Genomic DNA, 19,985 nt, shown 5'->3' with positions numbered 1-19,985 from the left:
ATTGAGCACGCATATCGTGCAGTGTGACTGCGACCGAGCAAAATGCTCCTCCAACGAAAAAAACAATCAATGTTAATTTGAAAAATCATCAAAATACGGGCCAGTTTGTGATGACGGAGAACGAACTTTCATAAATCTAGAAGGACATAGTCCCTCAAATAGGCCTAAACGTAAATTTCGGAATTCTTACGAACATTTGAGCAGCGAAGTCGGATCGTTGGGGAGTTTATGTCTTCGTATGGTAGCGTAAAATCGCAAAGTGAGAAACGGGAAATTTTCGGAATGGTCACTATACCATGGGGTCAAAACTTCAAGGTCACACAGAATTTGCAAGGGTCAACCGATTATCACCAAAATCTAATCGATTCTTTCCTGTCATTATCCAAACATTCCCTGAACATTTCGTGCAAATCCGTTTACCCGTTCTCTTGTTATCTTGTACACAAACAAACAAACAAACAAACAAACAAACAAACAAACATACAAACAAACAAACAAACAAACAAACAAACAAACAAACAAACAAAAAAACAAACAAAAAAACAAACAAACAAACAAACAAACAAACAAACAAACATACGGAACCCTTTACATAACCCCCTGCCGATTTTCATCGGCGTGGGTAATCAATCGAACAAACAAACAAACACAAAAAACAAACACACGCACAAAAACCCACTGTCGTGTGATTCTTGAAAGATCACGTGGTAAGGAGCGATCCACCTCTGGCCTGTGATCCTACACAGCGTTTATCATATCGCTCGCTCGGCTCGCGAGTAGGCCTACAGTCAAAGAGAGATCCTATTACAGAGACACACACTGGCCCACTGCACTGCCACCACTGCTGTCAGTCGGCTGTAAACAACAGCTTTAAATTCTGATCAGTGACCAACAAGAACAAGAATCTGTTATCCAGGTAAGACTCAGACCTACATGAAGATGCAGTTTACCAACATAACAATGTTCTTATCTACCGACTAGAAACTGGAGAGATATCCAGTGGCAGTGCATTGTCTCCTAATCCTATTGTTTTGCATGGCTTTCAATGCACGTCTTTTCCCACCAAGAAAATCGCCAACCTTTAGGCACTTAGCTGATTCTCGCCAGGTCTCATTTGCTCATGACATGTCTCCTGATGGCTGATGACTGTTTGTTACTTAGTCAGTGACCGATCAGTGCGGTGTAAGCCTTTTTGATGCCTACATTAGATCTAATTAGATCTAAGTGTAAAAACTTCTGTCCTATAGTTTATATATTGCCTTTATTATTTGTTTGTTTGTTTGTTCGTTTTTGCTCATTTTCCATCTGAGAAGATTAATTGAACATTAAAGTTTAGATGTAAGACTATTATGCTGATTGCCAATAAAACTCCAGTAAAACATGATGTGATTGGTGTCGGTGCTTAAAGAAAATGATGCTGTTAATGTTCTGGTATCGTCGAGTGACAGTGTTTAATTATTAAATTTGTCTTGACTGAAATTTTAGATCAGATGGTGACCATGATCATGATGATAATGATGATTAGGTAATAGGTGATACAAATGGTCATGATGGTCACAAGTGTGATGCCGATGGTAAAAGATAGAGGCATTCTTTTCAACAAAGCCAAGTTGAAAAGTGCACTTCATTGTCACACTGGGCTTCACCTTTCACCGTTTGCGAAATCTTGTTCCATTGCACAAGTAGAAGACCATACACTACAACCCTTGTATTTGTTTTACATGCATGCACCTCGAACGTCAAGAAATATGGTCCACACAGACTCTTGAATTTATAGCACAAAAATGGCAACTATTTTTGTGAATGGGGAATGAGTAGCTGCAGTCTCTTTCAGCTGTCAACAGTGGTCAAGTCGGATGCAGATGTGTATGTGAGTACGTACACAAGGAAGTGATTGTTTGAAGTTGTAAGTGACAAAAGTATGTGCTTGCAAGCATGCTGGTAATTGTTGAGTGTGTGCGGCAAATTATGTTTGTTTATTTGTGATAAAAAAATGCACAAGAGGACGTAGTAAAAAGTTATACACTTGTGTATTTTTCGATCACATACCACTACAAGAAGAAACTCATTTTACATGCGTATCAGGAAACCATGGAATAGTATAAAAACAAAAAATTTAATAGATGCACCCAGTGTCTTCAGTTTTGAAGTTGGTTTGGACAAATTCTGAGACAATGAACCCATAAAATTTAAGTTCGACGCCATCCCACCTAGTCATGACCCAGCTCATCTTAAGGACTAAAACCTGAATCTGACTACAGAGGCTCAGCCTGCATTCAGAATCTTCCATAGGTATCCATAGGTAGGTATTTGTAACATCAGAGCCTTGCAGCGGAACACATGCACTATCCTTTTTTATGCAGTTTTATTCTACAACACTTTATTTCAGAGTACTGGTACACATTTAAATGGCTCCTTTTCATTTCTTAAAAACCCTCTACACATTGAAGAGATGATGCTACTTTCTCAGTAGTCAGCGTTTAAGGATTTACTTAAATAGAGTGGGCAAAATATCAACTTAACCTGATGGTCCCTTCATTGTAGGTACCATCCGAGTTATACTTCCCGTTTTGTCTGAAATGCGCTGAGCACAGCTTGGTGAGGATAGAGCACTTTAGACTTTAAATTTTAAAGTCTCTTTTTCTCGGTGAACTCTTTTCCAGAGCGTGGTTTTCTTTCCATTGTTTAAATAGTTCTAGGTTATGAAACTTCATTTGTATTGATCATTTTGAAAGGGTGACTGCAGTGTTTTGGTCAAACCTCTACCCAATTTGAGAGCCAGCTTTTCCTGTCTGATATCTAGAGTCGGTTGGAAGACACAGAGCTTCCAGAGCATGTCTGTAATTACCACACAGAAGTCCAAGGGCAAGGTGGCAAGCCCTCCATTGGATTCGCTCACTTCAAGCTCTTTAACTTTTAGTTATCACTATACCCGAGTGCCACTAGGAGGGGCTTTGTCTTCTTCATTGCTTGTACTCAGTCACCACAAAATGAAGACCTTGCTGAGGTTGTGCATCAAGCTAACTTGTTCCTTAACTGCCTCCAGCCTGCAGCTTTGCCAACAGCGAATGCTTTCTGTTGTTGCTTGATCAAGTCCAGTTGAATTTGGATGTGATCCAAGGTTTGTCATTGTCATGCGTTTTTACTGTTCATGTTGGTATTGTGTGTCGATCAGGGGCAGGGCAGGAGGATTAAATAGAATGTCTCACATTTAGCGTCAAGTAGCATCATGAACATGAAACCAATCGCAGTCACTTAGCTTCTGACCGAATTAATACATGGCACTGTCTGGCATAGGTCACGTTGTCCATGTAATACTCGATGGGGTTAGGATTGCATAACCGTTGCATGATCACTGATGCCTAGTGGGGGTAGTATCAATGGTGTCATATTAAGATGGCCAATGTCACTCACAATTTATCCAGTGTTTGATGAGCCCATGTTGGTTTGTCATAACAACTCAACTTTAGTGTACTCATTTTACCATTGGCAAATCCATTACTGGCAGTCATCGGTGTGACGTCAACTTCGTTGAAGTCCCCCTGTAGGATAAAACCAGCATTTGGGTGCTTAGACAAAACAAGGTCCATGGATTTAAAAAAAATCGTCGATCAGGTTGTCAGCTGTGGGGACATAAGGAGGATGATAGAAAGCCGTGATCACAATGATCGAAACAGATTGTGGAAGTCTTTTTGGGAGAACTTTCAACCATATGACTTCCAATTCGTCAGAGATCAGTTATGAATTCAGTTTTGAACCCCCTCTCCCAAGTTCAATGCAATCTCAATTTCACAAACACATTGTGTTGTGATGTCGATATCAGAAGTTCAGACGTAATTGAAGTAAATCAAATTTATCATGTAGTGACTGCGAGTTCACATGACGTACATTGTACATACAGTGTGTACTTGTATTTCGGTCCTGTGGTTACTTACCGGTACTCATAACCATTCATTTCTTCCATACCAACTTGCATGGACTCCTTTATTGCTCCAAATTAAGACCAATCAAATATAAAGAATTGTATAATTGTTTGAATTTATATACCTTCTGCATTATTTTATGGAATTAAAGAATGAACTGGGCTAAACAGACTATGTGACACTATAAACTATGAGCATTGTATTGTAAATCATGTGACTGACAATCTGGCCCTCTGCATCTCATCCAAACAGCATCTAGGACACAGGTATCAGGATGCAAGTTATGCAATTCCTCCTTGCCATGGTGCTGGGCCTATCTCTGGCCCAGTATGGTCACAGCAAGATCCTAGAGAAAGAACTTAACGGTCTCTCCTACGACATGGTTGCATCTGTGACATACAACGCTTCCACGGCTTCCTTCAGCATTGTCAAGGGGCGGGTGCCAGATGCTGTCGCCTGGGCCAACTTTACAGAGACCGTCAACAAAACAGGGTAACGAGAGAACACTAGCTTCATCATCCTTGTTTGCTGTAGGTAACACTGTGAGATGAAGCTGCCTTCCATATTTTAATGCATATTTTCTGTGAGTAATTGAACAGTTTTCTCTGCTATGACTTCAGTAAATTGAAGATAATAGGTATGTTTCATGTTGTATAATGCCAAATTAAATGGCAATTGCAAAATGATTGACAAATTGCCTTTAATGGTAATTATCTGAGTGGAAATCACATTTTCAGCTGTAAGCATTTGTAGATACTTGTGACATTGTGACACATCTTAAATGTTCAACTTTATGATTTGTCGCAATAGGCCAAAGGATGTTAGAAGTAATATTGAGCAAATTATATTTGAAAAATTCAACAGTAGTAATTAGCTACTAGTACTCATGTCATAATCCTTTTCCTTCCCTCAGATGGGCACATCTCACTGTGACAACAAATGGATCCTATCCGGATGCCATCCAGGCCTACGCCGCTGGGGTGGTAGAGGGGCATGCCTCCGCCCCCTTCATCTTCATGAACTGGATGAACACCATCAATGAGTACTGTGAGAGCATGACAACGTTCTGCCAAAAGCTGCATGACTTTCTGGTCAAGAATCTGGAATGGATGCAGACCCAGATTGACCTCAAGCCTGATGACCCTTACTTCCACCAGGTATGCAGAAGCTACCTCATATCCACTAAGTCGTACCCCATCCCCTCAAGAAAAACTTGTCCCCATTCCCACCATACTAAAGTACTCTCTTGTTTCTACCTTTCTTCTGTCCCCCTCATATCTCACTCTCTTCCACTTGTTCTATCCATTTGTTATCTCTCTCGCTTCTCTCTCAGAAAACAATAACATGGGGAGAAACCATTCATGTGATCACAAATTAGGAAAACACTTAGCATTGGTCCTATTGATTAGGAAAGGGGAAAAATTCAAAAGGAATAGTGAGAGGAAGAAGAGTATGAAGCAAACATTAGGCACTTATCTGCCTGATTCTGCAGGAGGCTCACTGAAAACTTCAATACCTCTTCATGTCTAGATAAAAGAAAGAATCTCTCTAATTCATGAATTATCTTACTTATTGAGATTTATGAATTACACAAGTATCTTTAGACAGATTTATCTCTGGAATCTTCCTGATTTTGAGGGATGAATGTTGGCTGCCCTGCTTTGGATAAACTGGAAGTCACGTAGAGAATATCCATTGAAAGAAAACTGTTTAAAAAAAAAAGAAAAAAAGATGTATCTAGTGAAGCCATCTCTGAGTTGAAAACTTCATACCTAACTGCCTACAGTGTGATGCAAAACTGCTGTATGTACAATGTAGCTACATGTTCAGTAACAGAATATGTTTATTATGTTTTGGTTGTACAATACACTGTCTTGTATCACTACTTGATGTTGAGGTACAAAATTTAATAACCCCTATATTAGTCCTACATTATTTTTATCTTTTGTTATGTTTGTTTGTTATTTTGTTTGTTTCTTTGCTTTTGGCTGTTGTGTCATTTCTCTTGATCTCTTTATATATTTCGCTTGTATAATAGTGTATTCCCAATTACAGGCTAGTTGAATATCTTAGCACAAAATTTCATTTTGTGCAGTTTTTATACTGCATGTGTGAGTTCATGACAGTGAGCTCAACATGGTAGAATTCACAGGTGGTGCTAGTGTGGGGATGATTCATTTCATTGCTTTAGAAACAAAGAAATCAAGAAGGGAATGATATAGTCATCTCTTCTGCAACATCACACACTGGCACTGGTCCAATGGTCCTTGGACCCGTGAAAATCAGTGTCGGACCATAACTTTATCTAGGAATGGGCCAGTAAAAAAAGGAAATACTGGGTACTTACTGGTCCGACAGACAGGTTAGACCAGTAGAAAAATGAGTTCGTGTGCAGCCCTGTCTTATGCAAGTTTCAAGTGGGCATTTACTTCAGGCTCTATACCATTTACGATGTTAACATTTCTTCTCTGGTCACTACAGCTGAACTTGTTACTGCTTCAACTGTCTGGACTTGAGGATGGTTACAATGGAAGAGCAGACCAGCCTAGAATAGACCTCAACCCATTTGGATTTCTGTGCGTAATATTTTCACTTATGTTCTCATCGTGTAACTGGTTAAATGAGTCTCCTGTAATGTATTACAGTTATTTGTGCAGGCTATAACTACACCTGTACTTTATTTTAAAAGCAAATTCTGACACTCTGAAATAGAGGTCTGCTGACACAGAAATGGGTACTTATTGTATGTTGCAGGAAATGCATTTAAGATTGAAAAAGGCAGAAAAAATCCTACAATTCAAACTGCCTGTGTGTCACTTTACTCCATATTTGGCCTTACTCTAGAGACTAGACTGAGATTACTCGTAGTTTTCACTTCCAATTCTTCTGGAAACTGTAGAAGGAAAGAGTAAAAAGGAAACATATCATCAATCATTGAGCAAGAAAAAGACATTATCTGCCTCATGGGACTGGCTGCATTTTGTTTAATTGAAATACTTTTAACCTGTTGAAAATGAGTTCCGAGTATACTCGGGCTGGTGTCTATGGGAAATGGGTGTTGTAGCAAATCAGCCCGTCCTCAACGGGTTAACATCATAGTCATTCATTAACATAGTATTACTATCCCATACTGTCCAGCTCATTTCTCATTTCCTTTCTAATGAGTAGAGAGAGTAACTAAGTTTCGATTCGTCCTGCCTCCCTTCCAGGCTATTCCAAATAGGAGGCGATCTGGAGGACCTTGAGAGCGCCCTCAATAAAGAGGGCAAAGAGAGCATGATGGGAGATGGCCACTGCTCCGCCCTCATCAGGCTGTTGCCAGGCAACGCAGACCTGTTTTCCTCCCACGACACCTGGAACGGTTACATGGGCATGCTGCGCATCATCAAGAAATACAACTTTGCCTTCCACCTTACCAACACCTGTGAGTATGACACTATTGGATTGATTCACGACTCTTTTATGAGATGAGTGCAGTAGCTGCATCAGAGCTAAATCTACTAATCATTGTGTAAGGACCGTCAAATAACTTCTAATTCTGTATCATTCTCCATAAGAGATGGCATTTAGTTTGTGCATTATGTTTGTGTGCCTGATGGATTATCAAAATCATGTACTGATTTTGATTTTTGTGCCACATCATATTGGTCCTATTAGTGTCATAGAAGTAGTAACAAAAGTTGCAGTGGTTATGCTTTTACAATTGTTACTACCAGTACTATTTATTCTTGCTGCCAGTGCTGCTGCTGTTGCTGCTACTACTACTACACTACAACAATAGTGACAATGACAATTATGGATACTACTAGTAATAATACTGTTGATTCCCTCTGTTTTGGTGAACTCCAAGATAGTACAATCAAGGTAAGGTACGTTACGGTCATCTTTGAAGTTTAGCCTAGTTTGCAACCCCCTAATTTTATACACTAAGTATATTACAATGACCTCTATTCCAATCCTTCTCTATGAAGCAAATCTGTAGTTATACCCTATTATCCACTGGCTTCACCAGTAATTACATGTACTTAGTGTCTGTAGTAACTGTCTGTCCGTACGTCTGTCTGTCTGTACACAGCTGCTGAGGTTGTCCCGGGGCAGACAGCGGCATTCACCTCCAACCCAGGAAGCTTGCTGTCTGGAGATGACTTTTACATCACAAATTCTGGGCTGGTAAGTCATGAGGACAATATATGTGTCCTTTTTTTCTTCTTTCTTTCTATTGGCTTTGTGTGTGTGTGTGTGTGTGTGTGTTGTGTGTGTGTGTGTGAGCCTGTATGGACCGACCTGTGGGGACATTTTTGTATTTTTAACCCAACAAGTGTGGACACACGCGGAGTGGGGACGTCCCCACTCGTAATTCATCCTTTTTTCAACCTTTTGAGTGATATGTAATGTAACAACAATTTTACAAGAAATTGTCCCCAGTTAGTTGTAAAAAGTCAGAAATGAGTGTTTTCCACAAAGGACAATAGCGCCAGCTTGCGATAAGTAGAAACTGCAATAACTGTACGTGCGTGATGATACCTGCAGCTCCATCGATCATAGCCTTTTGTCAAGGCCCTCTCGCTGTAATGGGCGAGCGAAGCGAGCCCAGCCGAGCGCGCCGCGCAACCCCACTCAGCTGGGCTCTCTTCACCGTACAGCGAGAGGGCCTTGACAAAAGGCTACATCGATCAAGGCCGCGTACGTCGAGTTCTCGCCTTGCGTGCGCAAGCTCGATGAATGAAAGTTCCCGTCTTACTCTGTGCATGAGATTGCGTACGTACGTACATTTTGTACGTGCCGCGCCGGTACGTACGGTCCAGTTTGTGCTTGTACATAGACGTGCAATTATCGCAAGACTACAATACATCACACCTGCACCGGTACCGTACACCTGAACCACGGCCACCCACCCAGTCTATTACACTTCTGTCCACAATTGGTACGTATTCTATGAATCAGTGCTTACATCTAACGCGTTAGAACTCTATTTTAGTTTAATTTTAAAATTTTTAACAACCTCACTTCTGCTGAATGCTCTTTGTGCCTAAAGAAGTGTTATTGACTAAGAGTCGAGACGTCTGAAACTGACTCTTATTAATCTTACTAGTTAGCATGGTTAGTAGGGCCTAGTAATACTAACGTTAGATCTAAACTGGTCTAGTCTCTAGATCAGGGATTATAGTCTAGGTCTAGGGCCTATAACTTTTAGAGACTCTTATCTAGACCTAGATCATGTTTACAAGGTAGTAGGAGTCGAAGTCTACATGGTTTTACTCGTTAAGACTGAGACTAAAAAGATGTAATGGCTAATGCCATGGCAGCCGCTCTTACGGAGCCTCGCTGTGGAAGTGCCCGGAGTGGCTCGCGTGAGCATCCGCCGTTTTACTACTTTAGTAGGGCCCTACTGAAAGTGGAAGGTAACATCTAGTACATTTTTATTGACCGTTAGATTTTGAATTGAATTTTTTTCGGGGCTCACCGTAAATTCCAGTACATTACTAGGCTACCTTTGCAGAATCTGGCTCATGAACACTCCATGACATGTAGATGATGTGATCATTTTTTTTATTCAATAATTTTATTAAGTTCCCACTTTAAAAAACAAATGTCCCCACTCTAAACACTGCATACAGCGTGTTGTCTCTGGAATGTATACACCGTCCTGTTATCAGGTGTGATGAAAGGGGAGATTTTGTTAAGAATGTGAGACTACATTTTCTATGTCTGTTAGATTAAATGATTATATCAAGTCTCCACTTTACACCCCTCGTACAGGGTCATTTCCTCAGAATGTACAGTGTGGTGTGTTTAACAGTCCCATTTGTTATATGATCTACACTATAGAAGTAAAAGGTGGTAGAAGTCCGGAGCTGCGCACCGTCTCCGGGCATTCTTGGTTCGAATCATGATGAGAAATGTCGTCTGTGCGCAGCTCCGGACTGTTACCTTGTACTTCTGTTGAGGATATAATATATAATGAAATGAACTGTTGAACATACTAACATTCCGGGGACATGATCCTGCATTAGGGGTGTTGAGTGGATACATTTTCTGTTAAAAGAAGGACCGTAATTACCAAATAAGACAGACACCGAAAAGTATGTAGTTCATTATTTCAAAACAAAATGCCTCCTTTCCACACACCTCATTTTACAGAACTTTTACAATTATTATACCCCCGCCAAACGAAGTTTGAAGGGGGTATATAGGAATCAGCGGACGGTCGGGCGGGCGGTCGGTCGGGCGGGCGGTCGGTCGGGCGGTCGGGCGGTCGGGCGGTCGGTCCGTTGCAAATCTTGCGTCGCGAACTACTTCCTCAGTTTTCAACCGATTCCCATAAAACTTGGCACAGATGTGTGCCTTGGGTTGTAGATGTGCAAGACCTATTTTTTGACAGTACCAAAAAGTACGTTGCCATGGTAACGGCATATTATGGGCAAAAATGGGTACAAATCTTGCGTCGCGAACTCCTCCCACAGTTTTTGATCAATTTTTATGAAATTAGGTACAGATGTTCATCTGAATATGTTAATGTGCAAGACACATATTTCCGCAGTGGCAAAAAGTGCGTTGCCATGGTAACGGCATGTTGGTAAAATATAGGGCAAAATGCTTCATGGCAAAACTGCTTCATCAGTGTTCTTCCAATTCTCATGGAATTCATATTGAATGTTTGTCTTAGGATATAGGTCAGCATGACACATTTCTTGACAGTGACAAAAAGTATGTTGCCATGGTAACAGCTCACATATTATGAGCCAAAATGATGGAAAATTTTGTGTTGCAAACTACTTCCTCAGTTTTTGCCCAATTTCCATGAAACTTGGTACAGATGTGTGCCTTTGGTTGTAGATGTGCAAGACGCATTTTTCGACAGTACCCGAAAGTACGTTGCCATGGTAACGGCATATTAATGGCAGAAGATCAAGGAAAGATCTTGCGGATTTAACTACTTCCTCAGTTTTTTGACCAAAGCTTATGAAATGTTGTTTGGCGGGGGTATAACCAGTCGCTGTAGCGACATTTCTAGTTGAAAAAGACTCAACTATAAAACTCCTGGGGGGGGGGGGGGGGGGGGGGGGGACAAATGGCTCCAGGACTTTAAGCTCTCAAAATAGCTCTGGTAAGTTTGGGTTAAAATTAAAGTTTTCAGTTTTGCAAGCTTTACCAATAAAAGGAACCACATGCATGCTTTCAAGCAGGCAAAGAAACCAAATTCTCGCTCGCGTGAGCATCCGCCGTTTTACTACTTTAGTACTGGGCCTCGTGGCGCGCTCTGCGCTGCGGCTCGAAACTTGCATTGACTCAACACGCGTGATCGAATCGTAGGTCCATTACAACTTTAGAGTACAAATGTCAAATCGAAAAATATCTTTATTAAACATGATTGTGATAATATAATGATTGGAATATGCTCTTTAAAGGTAGGGGATACCTTTTAGAGACCTCCCAAAATGCAGCAAAACATTAGATATGAACCTCAGGGGACTTGTTTAGGCCACTGCTGAGAAATTTGGAAGTCAACAGTTATCTACAATTTGAATAATGCACAAAACTCAACTGCTCAATAGTTCTGTGTGTCAGTCACACTTAAGCCTTTTTGTTGCAGTCTTCTGTATTTTTTTTTTAAATCTATAAACACAAATCTAAAAGTATAAGAGCTGATGTAATAACATATAGAGTGTGTGGCAAGAATGTATATAGAAATGTTTGTAAGTTTTGATGAACTTTCTTCACAAAATATACATGATGGACACACATGCAGTGCATGGTTCTGCAAAGGTAGCCTAGTAATGTACTGGAATTTACGGTGAGCCCCGAAAAAAATTCAATTCAAAATCTAACGGTCAATAAAAATGTACTAGATGTTACCTTCCACTTTCAATACTTTATGGGAGTTTCTAAAATGATACTCTCTTCAACATATACCACTGTATTTATAGGCCTACAACTCTTCATTTAAGGCATGCAAATGGGATTCCCTACCTTTAAGACTTTATTTTCATATGAAAAATGTTTGTGCAAAACAATATCAGTGGTTTCATTTTCATGACTGTGCTTTAACTTTTAAGTGGTCGGATCATGGTACATCTGTACCTCTAGATGTAAATACCATGACAACATGAGTCTTATTTATAAAGTCTACTTGCTTATTAAATATTAGAAAATAAAATTGTCATTAGTAGACCTATTTATGCTGTCTGCACCCATAATTCACTGCTGCTATACACAGTTCTAGCGACTGTGTTATCAAGAAAATTGAATGGCATTTGAAGATGAAACCAATTAAAAGACAACTTTACAAGTGCCAAACTAATAAATGTACATTTCCTCACTTGTGTTTTCTGTACCTACAGATCTTCAATGATTGTGAGACAGTTATGAGTACGCGACAAAGGAAGCGGAGGACTAGTCATGGACATACCTCGGAAGTTGTATGTATACTATACTATTCATGAATATAGAATATAGACATACTGTAGATCTAGATCTACAGATTTTCTTTGTTTTTTATCAAACAAAATTTTTTGAATCCTGAATCTGACTCTAGTGATTAGTCATACAGGAAGCTATTGCAATTGATTGTGCTTTTAAATTGGTTAAAAGGTTGTATAGAAAATTCCCTATAGGACCCTACTGAAAATATGTCTAGACTATAGCTAGGCTTGGTCCCACAGAAATTGCAGATGAGTATTAAAGTTAGTTTACTGACATCCGCCTCCGGCAATCAAGAAGAGCCCCAAGGCCAAACAATGGTAACGGCAAGTAAACCTCTCATTGCCCCTCCATCAAAACTTAACTGATGTCACGGTTTATGTTGCAAATTGTAAGAGTTTCTGTCTTTTTTGTCCTTACCAGACGTCTTCAAGCTACATAGTCAGCAACTGCTGTTTGACCATATCATAGCTATATAAATGTACCGTTTAGGTAATTACAACCACTGTGACTGATCGATCTATAAAGATAGAACTGAGCTGGCAGACGTGTATACATGGTTATATACAGTGTCAGGATTGGATGAATAAACAGGAAAAAGAAGCAGCAAAGTAACAATCATGCATTCTCTCACTAAAAATTAGCAGCTCTGAATTTTGTATTTATGGTGGGACACCACCGTAATTGTAGCACAGTGGCAGTAGTCAAACGAGGGAAAATCTTTAAGTGTTCACAAATTGAGGCACTATGTAACAAAATGTGTTAATTGAATTATTTGAGGGTAATATTGAGTTTGTATTTTAACAAATTGAATTTTAAGGCAAAAATGAAAATCATTTTTCTAGTTTATATGTCCCATTTCTATGTACTTGCAGTTTCCTCGAGGTACTGAAGTTCGTGCATTGTGGCCGCCGAATGGATCATGGTATCCTGCTACTGTAGTTGACTTCAAACAAGGTACTTGGGTTGTGTATCTTTGGGGTATCTTAAAGGGAATGAGGAGTACTGGCAAAGTTTGTAATAATTATTCTTTCTTGTTTCAATTAGGGCCTTAATGTACTGGGAAATTGCATCAAGTGTATTGACTGCGATACTCGGGTGAGCGTCGTGCCCCCCGGGCTCTTGTGTATATATATATATACAGGATGGCCCAGAAAGAACGGACCGGTGTAATTTTTACTTTGTGCTGCAGCAAGGAAACTTTATGATTTATCAGATTTTTTGTGCAGATTGTAGGTCCCTAGCTAAATAAACGATAATGGTTTACCATTCTTCAGAGCAATATTCATTGTCTGATAAAACGAAACACAAAATTTTTGCTAATCCATTCTTTCTGGGCCACCCTGTATATCTAGGTATTTTTATGCCTCCGCCACGAAGTGGTGCCGGAGGCATTATGTTTTCGGGTTGTCCGTCCGTCCGTCCTTCCGTCCGTCCATCCTTCCGTCCGTCCGTAATGAATTTTGTGGACAGGGTAACTATCAAAACCTTTTGAGGTATCCTAATGAATCTTGGCATGTATGTGTATTAGGGGGTGAAGTTGTGCCTATCAACTTTTGGGTGCACATGCTCAAGGTCAAAGGTCAAAAGGTCAAGGTCAAATACATAAAATTTCACTATTTCCACCATATCTATGCAATGCCTGAAGATATTTTCTTGAAACTTAGTGTATCCATGTACTACCCAATTAAGATTCTCTGGTGAAAGTTTGGGTCATGAGGTCAAAGGTCAAAGGTCAAAAGGTCAAGTAAAGATATTAAAACTTCACCTTTTTTCTCTGTACCTTGGAAATTGTTCAAGGTATCTTCATGGAACATAGTATATATACATGTACTGACTGGCAGTGATTATCTAGAAAATTTAGGGTTCATGGGGTCAAAGGTCAGGGGTCAAAGGAAAAGGGAAACACTTCAAAATTTTACTATTTCCGTCATGTTTATGCAATGCTGGCAGGATTTTTTTTTTTTTTACACTTGGTGTATGCATGCATAACGTAATAGAGATTCTTTGGAAAGAGTTTTTTTCCTTTTGTTTTTACCTCAAAGGTCAAAAGGTCAAAGAGCAAGTGAAAGTGCTGAACTAAGCTTTTCCTCCATGTGTATCTCGGAAGTGGCTCAAGTTATCTTGAAACATACTACATATTTATGCATGTTCTGCCTGACAGTGATTATTTTATGAATTTTAGGGTCAAAGGCCAGATGAAAATGGTAACAATTTACTATTCAATACAGAAATTGCACTTTTTCTCCATACCTTGAAAATAACTCAATGCATAAACATATGAATGGGTCAAAGTCAAGTTAAAGTCCTTAACTCCCAAATACATGCTCTCCTATTCAAGGAAGGTGAACATTTAACACATTTGTGACAAACTTGTCGTTTTAATATTTTGCCAATTTTGTGAAAATGTAATCACACATTGTCCACATGTACTATCTGGACCTATTAGGAGAATCATGCATTAGGGCGGAGGCATAGCAGTCGCCATAGCGACATTTCTAGTTTGTTTACTAAATTGAAATGTAAAAATTTTACATCCACAAAAAATATTTCATGTACATTTCACCTGTCATCAGTAATTGCGAGCACATGCTGGATGCATCAATGATTAGCATTGATTCATATTGGATGAATAGAAATGAATGTTTTTTGTTTTTTTTTCAGGTCGGTTCTTCATCAAGTACGAAGATGATGAAACACGATGGGTATTTCCTCATCAGATTCGCAGTAAGTTTGACATTAGGTTGAATCATTGTACCATTAATTATATATTTTTTATGCCTCCACCCCAAAGGGTGCCGGGTGTCATGTTTTCGGGTTGTCCGTACGTCCGTTCACACAGTTATATCATTACTATGATATATAAAGAATGTCTTCATGGGTTTTCATCAAATCTGGCTCATGAACACTCCATGATATGTAGATGATGTGATCATTTTTTTTATTCAATAATTTTATTAAGTTCCCACTTTAAAAAACAAATGTCCCCACTCTAAACACTGCATACAGCGTGTTGTCTCTGGAATGTATACACCGTCCTGTTATCAGGTGTGATGAAAGGGGACATTTTGTTAAGAATGTGAGACTACATTTTCTATGTCTGTTAGATTAAATGATTATATCAAGTCTCCACTTTACACCCCTCGTACAGGGTCATTTCCTCAGAATGTACAGTGTGGTGTGTTTAACAGTCACATTTGTTATATGATCTACACTATAGAAGTAAAAGGTGGTAGAAGTCCGGAGCTGCGCACCGTCTCCGGGCATTCTTGGTTCGAATCATGATGAGAAATGTCGTCTGTGCGCAGCTACGGACTGTTACCTTGTACTTCTGTTGAGGATATAATATATAATGAAATGAACTGTTGAACATACTAACATTCCGGGGACATGATCCTGCATTAGGGGTGTTGAGTGGATACATTTTCTGTTAAAAGAAGGACCGTAATTACCAAATAAGACAGACACCGAAAAGTATGTAGTTCATTATTTCAAAACAAAATGCCTCCTTTCCACACACCTCATTTTACAGAACTTTTACAATTACTGAAAAAGACTCAACTATAAAACTCCTGGGGGTGGGGGGGGGGGGGGGGGGACAAATGGCTCCAGGACTTTAAGCTCTCAAAATAGCTCTGGTAAGTTTGGGTTAAAATTAAAGTTTTCAGTTTTGCAAGCTTTACCAATAAAAGGAACCACATGCATGCTTTCAAGCAGGCAAAGAAACCAAATTCTCGATTGCTCTTTGGATGAAATCTTCTCCTAATTTACATATTTTGGGACTGCACGCTAGTTTCTAGCTTGCAGCAAGCTAGTTACTAGCATGCATGCTTGTTGCAAGCTAGCAACTCGCTTACAAAATTTTCTGTAAGGGTATAAGGCTGTGTACACTCCTTAAATATCTATTCAAAAATACTTTATCTTAATGGGTGTGTACAGTTCTGGTCGAAGCGAGGATTTAGCTTTTAACGTTTTGCGAGATATTCAGAAACCACTCTATGAGATGTCACAGAGCGTGCAATTCTTAGGGGTATCAAAAGTTTATTTTACGAAAATAGGTTTCGAAATGGCTGAGATATCAAAAAACAAGGTAAAACAAAGAGATCCTAATAAAATTATGGCCTGTCGCCTTTTATCATTATCACTTTTTTGGATACATTCCAGTACATTCCAGAGACAACAATCTGTAGGCCTATGTTGTGTGCGGAATAGGGATATTTCGTTATTGAAATTGGGTATGGGTATTGGGATGTGGAGATAGGGCACATTGCTTTTTTTAAAGTGGGAACTTAACACACTTGTAAAATTAGACTTCATAAATGAAATGAAAGTAAAACACACTGGAAATCTGTAAATAACTGGACAAAAAAGATTGAACATTGTTCCACTATACTCCTGCAGAAACTTATGCATGCTGCAAGCGAGCGACTAGCTGGCGGCTCGCTTAATAAGCAATCATAAGCTAGCGAACAGAACATACTTGCTAAATATTTGCTTATAACTAGCTTAAAATTTGGGCATGTCCTGTTGCATGCTTGCGAAGACCAATGCTGCAAACTGGCAAGCTTGCAAGCTATCAAAAATGTTATCTGCATGCCTGCAAGCTATCAAAAAATGTTTGCCGCATGCTTTCAAGCTATCTTAATATTAACTGTAGTGTAAGCTTTCAGGCTTGCAAGATTTGTCACTACATGGAGCCACTTGCATGCTTGTAAGCTTGCAAGCACCCGAAGAAACCAAATTCTCGATTGCTCTTTGGATGAAATATAACCCTAATTTACATATTTCGGGACTTGCACGCTCGTTTCTAGCTTGTAGCAAGCTAGTTACTAGCATGCATGCTTGTTGCAAGCTGGCAACTCGCTTAGAAAATTTTCTGCAAGGGTATAAGGCTGTTTACACTCCTTTAATATCTATTTAAAAAATACTTTATAAATCTTAACTATGATTCTGCATCATACGAACCGTCTCTGACACCCGGATAGCAGTGATCACGCAGGGAGTGAGGCTTCAGTTGTCAGAGACGGTTCGTATGATGCAGAATCAGAGTTTAATCAGCCTTTTATAATGTAAAAATGTTCAATCCTTTTTATTCAGACAGAGTTGTGTGCACTCTTCTAGTGCATGTTTAATTTGATTTTAACTTATGAAGTCTAATTTTACAAGGGTGTTCCCACTTAAAAAAAAAAGAAAGTAATGTCCCCTCCCTTCACATCTCATACAGAATGGTGACTCGGAAGTGTACACTCTCTCAGCATGTGTTTAGGTTGCGCAGGTCTAATTCAGTACACATACTGCAATTGTATTCTGTTCCTACGTTCAAAAAAGGAATGCCCCTCCCCCCCCCCCCCCCCCCCACCTCACAAAGAGTCATGTCCCCAGCTGCGAATATACACTTTCCAGCTGTGTGTTCAGTTGAATGTCAGGACTAATTCAATAATTTTTATTAAGTTCCTAATTCTAATGAGGAAATATCCCCATTCCGCACACAACATACAGATTGTTGTCTCCGGAATGTACACTTTCAAGGTTTGCATGTTTAATTTTATATCAGGTATCGTACAAAAATTGCATGAAGTTCCCAATTTTTTAAACGAATTGTCGCCACTGCACACATGTCATACAAAATGTTGTCCCCGAAATGAGCTCTATATAGTTTGAGTTAGTTTAATAGTTGGTCTTATCTTTTTCAATTATTGTAAAAGTGTGCTTTCTGGAGACACTCTCCTGTATGAAGTGTGTTGAAAGAGGACATTTTGTTTGAAATGTCGGACTACATTCTTTTCAGTGTTTGTTCAAATGATTAAATAATTGTATTATGTCTCGACTTTACACCCCTCGTACACAGTTATGCACTTGAAATGTACAGTTTATGTGTAATTAACAATTCGTTACGTTATGTCATGTCATATGCACTACACTACAGAAGTAAAAGGTGGTAGAAGTCCGGAGCTGTGCACAGATGATGTTTCTACCCACGATCCGGAACTAGAAAGACCGGATTATAGTAGAAGTCCGGAGCTGTGCACAGATGATGTTTCTACCCACGATCCGGAACTAGAAAGACCGGATTATAGTAGAAGTCCTGAGCTGTGCACAGATGATGTTTCTACCCACGATCCGGAACTAGAAAGACCGGATGATAGTAGAAGTCCGGAGCAGTGCACAGATGATGTTTCTACCCACGATCCGGAACTAGAAAGACCGGATTATAGTAGAAGTCCGGAGCTGTGCACAGATGATGTTTCTACCCACGATCCGGAACTAGAAAGACCGGATTATAGTGATGATACAGGGAGTGAATATGTTCCTGACTCCACACCATCTGAACCTGAGTCTGAATCAGACGACCCTATCACAATTCCAAGTCAAGTAGAACATCACGAAATCATTGTAGTTCAAGTCACTAAAACTAAAAAGGGGAAAAGGACATACGATAAGAAGTACTATTGCTACTACTGTCATAAGGCCAATGCCAAAATAGCAAGGCACCTAAGAAATGTGCATCCAGACGAAACTGAAGTCATTGAGTACTTAAGTGAATGTGATGCAAAGAAAAAAGAAAGCAAGCTCACAGTTCTTAGGAATATGGGGAATTACATTCACAATCGCGAGGTAGTCCTAAAAGGCAAGGGTGAATTTATTGTCTCTCACCGTCCTTCAGGAGAGAGTCGGCACAGTGATTACGACTACTGCAAATTTTGCTATGCCACGCTTTCGAAAAGTAGTCTCTGGAAACATTCCTGTCCTGTGGGGCCAAGTGGTCAGGGAGAAGAAGAGTGCGCAAGCAAAAAGAAGAAGAGAGTAAGAAAGGCGAGTAAAGTCCTACGCACATACTCTAAGGACATGCAAGATATGTCAGCCTTGTTAGATGGCATGAGACAAGATAAATGTGGACAAGAAGCACTAGGAGATGATCTGATCCTCCGTTTTGGTAGCCATTGGTTGGCAAAAGCCAGGGCAGATAAAGAACAGTTTTCAAACATTAGGGGGAAGATGAGACAATTGGGCAGAATCATGATCTGTGTGAAGGAAAAAGATGCATCCTGTCGCAAGTTGTCAGAATGCATGAAACCAGGAAAGTTTTCAGTTCTTCTTGATGCAGCAAAAGAAATTGCTGGGTTTAACCCAACAACTCATACGTACAAGACACCCAGTCACATTCTAAGATCAGGACAAAACTTAAAGAAAGCAGCCGAAATCCACCTTGCCCATTCGCTAGAAAGTGGAGATGGAACCAAAGCAAGTGAATGCAGTGGCTTGATGAAAATCATAGAAGTGAGATGGCCGGAATTGTCTTCAAATGCACTGAGAAACCTGAACGAGAGAAAGAGGAACGGGGTGGAACTCATTCCACTGACGAAAGACATTGTGAATCTCAATCAGCATATAGATCACAAGATTCAACAGTGCTCTTCGAAATTGGCTGAAGACCCGTTAGATGAAGATGCATTCTTTGGCCTTGAAGAGGTCGTATTGTCGAAGCTCATAACGATCAATAGGAAGAGGCAAGGAGAAGCATCGAAATTGAAGCTCCGTGACTGGGAAAAGAAGAAATGTGCCCAAGCATCGGAAGAAGTTCTCTCTTCACTGGATGAATGTGAAAAGCATCTTGTCAATACCCTAAAACGACTGGAAATC

At 39.8% G+C, this 19,985-nt stretch overlaps 1 protein-coding gene and 1 long non-coding RNA gene across 2 annotated transcripts in view; both read left to right on the top strand.

The window, feature by feature from the left end:
• The first annotated feature begins 815 nt into the window (after nt 1-815).
• The window catches only part of LOC139737259 (putative phospholipase B-like 2), a 55,197-nt gene continuing 36,027 nt past the window's right edge, over nt 816-19,985 (top strand). The window contains exons 1-6 of the mRNA XM_071647936.1: nt 816-916; nt 4,176-4,415; nt 4,837-5,080; nt 6,405-6,499; nt 7,133-7,347; nt 7,999-8,093. Coding sequence (XP_071504037.1) covers nt 4,198-4,415; nt 4,837-5,080; nt 6,405-6,499; nt 7,133-7,347; nt 7,999-8,093 — 867 coding nt within the window. The 5' untranslated portion in view covers nt 816-916; nt 4,176-4,197. The remainder of the gene's footprint in view (nt 917-4,175; nt 4,416-4,836; nt 5,081-6,404; nt 6,500-7,132; nt 7,348-7,998; nt 8,094-19,985) is intronic.
• On the top strand, nt 12,122-18,420 carry LOC139737260 (uncharacterized). Its single transcript, XR_011711369.1, has 4 exons — nt 12,122-12,343; nt 13,220-13,301; nt 15,009-15,071; nt 18,271-18,420. It is a non-coding gene; the product is annotated as an uncharacterized lncRNA (long non-coding RNA).

The sequence above is a fragment of the Diadema antillarum genome, unplaced genomic scaffold, assembly GCF_040938485.1.
Source record: "Diadema antillarum isolate AM-2024a unplaced genomic scaffold, OU_Dant_1.0 seq00000688_RagTag, whole genome shotgun sequence".
NCBI lineage: Eukaryota > Metazoa > Echinodermata > Echinoidea > Diadematoida > Diadematidae > Diadema > Diadema antillarum.
The sequence above is the reverse complement of the archived record's forward strand: the minus strand, read 5'-3'. Positions and strand labels throughout refer to the sequence as shown.